The 2,396-nt window shown below is 39.5% G+C and overlaps 2 protein-coding genes across 2 annotated transcripts in view; one reads left to right on the top strand and one right to left on the bottom strand.

Annotated features, from left to right (window-relative positions):
- Window positions 1–2,396, top strand: part of LOC116707200 (serine/threonine-protein phosphatase PP1-beta catalytic subunit) — a 26,683-nt gene that overhangs the window by 22,056 nt on the left and 2,231 nt on the right. Inside the window, exon 6 of the mRNA XM_032544481.1 lies at window positions 2,090–2,241. Within this exon, the coding sequence (XP_032400372.1) occupies window positions 2,090–2,241 (152 nt within the window). The remainder of the gene's footprint in view (window positions 1–2,089; window positions 2,242–2,396) is intronic.
- LOC116707192 (equilibrative nucleoside transporter 2) overlaps window positions 1,384–2,396 on the bottom strand; it is a 26,823-nt gene continuing 25,810 nt past the window's right edge. Inside the window, exon 14 of the mRNA XM_032544468.1 lies at window positions 1,384–1,402. The gene's annotated coding sequence lies outside the window, so the exon portion shown is untranslated. The remainder of the gene's footprint in view (window positions 1,403–2,396) is intronic.

Here is a 2,396-nt window from a genome sequence, read left to right as displayed (position 1 = left end):
CACACACACACACACACACACACACTATATGCCAATTGTAATGGAGTGTTTTTACGCGATAGTATTGCTTCTTCTTCCTCCACTGTGTGACTACAATAAAAAAATTCTATTTGTTGCACTTTGGTTTTTAGTTCATTTGGTTTACATTAAACATTTTTTTTCAACATGGATGCTATTTTCCTATATTTTTGTGTGTAAGTGACTGATGGAAACAACCATCTGTATTAAGTGTGAACATTTTTTATTTTTATATACTTTGCCACTGACATGCTCAGAGTGGCAAAATAAGTGATTGACAACATTATGGAAAGGATCCCAACAGAGATAGACCTTTTTAAAACCTATTTGAGACCTTTCTGTTTAACCAGAAACAGCTCTGAGGTTACTAATACGTTTTTAGCGTCTATAGAGCCAACATATTTTCATATGTAAATCAGTTAACTGTAAGAGTTGTGATGGTTGGAAAAGTGGAAAGATGACCCAAAACGGCTTTTCATAATTTTACTTTGTTTCTGACAACTTTGAATGATGTTTTACGATGCTAAAATTACTGATAATAAATGACATGACATGACATAGTTACAGATAAAAAAGAAAAAAGTGTTGATCAACTAATATGCTAATAATTTTGGCTTTAATTGATAATAGTGAACCAGAGCTTGTACGTTAGGATTGGCCTGATTTTTTATTTTTTTTTTATTTTTTATTTATGGGCTACTCAAAGCCCAGTCCACTTGCAATCTTTTGTGTGCGCCAGATACAAACTGCCAAACACACCCTTTTACATTAAATATTGATAAGTTAAGTTCAAAACAAATCTAGGCCCTTAGTTATTAAGCTTCTCAGGGTGGAAAATCGGTCCTAACTGGTCAAACATTCTCAGAGTGACGCAGGTTTGGTCCCACTCAGCCTGAGAAGTAAAAGAATTTATCAACCTTCCTAACGTAGGAAATAGATCCTGTATCTGCTGAGATTTAAGAGAGACTTGCAAGCATAGTCTGTGGGAGTAGAGATGTTTATTTATGACAATGAGGTTATTTGAAGATACTGTGATTCTATTCCTTGTAGCCTCAGCTGATGGTGGACTTGTGCTCTTCTGTTAGTCCTAGTAAACCAGTGGAAGTAAACCTGGTCCGGCTTGTCCTTATAAGGGAACCATGTTCAGATCCTAAAAGCCGCTGTCTCTCAGATCCTCTTATGGTCTCCTTCAAGGAGTGTGTGTGTGTGTGTGTGTGTGTGTGTGTGTGTGTGTGTGTGTGTGTGTGTGTGTGTGGGTGTGTGTGTGTGTGGTGTGTGTGTGGTGGTGTGTGTGTGGGTGTGTGTGTGTGTGTGTGTGTGTGTGTGTGTGTGTGTGTGTGTGTTTGTTTGGGTGTGTGTGTGTGTGTGTGTGTGTGTGTGTGTGATGAATGAGATAAATCCCGTCTCATTCTCCTGTGTGAACGCAGCCATTAACACCTCTCTGGACAGCAAGTGTCAGTAAGATATATTTAATATTGTGTAGAGCTGACTATTCTGATAATGGATTAATCAGTTTGAGTCAAAATTCTCCAATTCCAGCTTGTTAAATGTGAATATTTTCTAGTTTCTTCTCTCCTCTGTGACAGTAAAGGGAATATCTTTTGAGTTGTGGACAAAAACAAAACAATTGAGGACGTCATCTTGGGCTCTGGGAAACACTGATTGACCAAACAATATCATAAATCACATATGTCAAACTCAAGGCCAGCGAGCTCTGGCCTCTCGCAGATTTGCCAAATTCTTCGATGGCTGAGGAACTTTTTTGCTGACTTTTTTTTTAAGGCTTTATGTCGACCAAACTGTAAGTGAGAAGACTATAAGTGACGTGCAATAATACAGTCAAAGATATTTTACTTTTTTGGATTAAAAGCATGTCAATAAACTAAACATGTCTGGACCTAGATGTGATTCTCATTTTCCATTGTAACCCTTAGTGAAACTGAGTTTGACACAATAAAACAAAATCATAGACCAAACAACTAATCCGTTAATAGAGAAAATAATTGACCGATGAATCAACTATGAAAATAATTGTCAGTTGCCTTAATATTGTGTTTTTTTTCCCTCCCAGGCCTCCTGTGTGACCTGCTGTGGTCAGACCCCGATAAGGACGTCCAGGGCTGGGGAGAAAACGACCGCGGCGTCTCCTTCACCTTCGGCGCTGATGTGGTCAGCAAGTTCCTCAACCGCCACGACCTGGACCTCATCTGCAGAGCCCACCAGGTACAACACACACTCATCCTACCGCTATCTCACCATGTAAACACACAGAAATGGCTTCCCTCGCCACAGCTAGGGATTAAACTGACCCGTCAGGCTTCCGGGAAACATCCATCCAGTTGTGGCTTAACACAGCCAAATTGGGCTGCACAATACTT

This window comes from Etheostoma spectabile, chromosome 19, assembly GCF_008692095.1.
Source record: "Etheostoma spectabile isolate EspeVRDwgs_2016 chromosome 19, UIUC_Espe_1.0, whole genome shotgun sequence".
Classification (NCBI taxonomy): Eukaryota; Metazoa; Chordata; class Actinopteri; order Perciformes; family Percidae; genus Etheostoma; species Etheostoma spectabile.
Note: the sequence above shows the minus strand (reverse complement) of the source record. Positions and strands in the feature narration are given on the sequence as shown.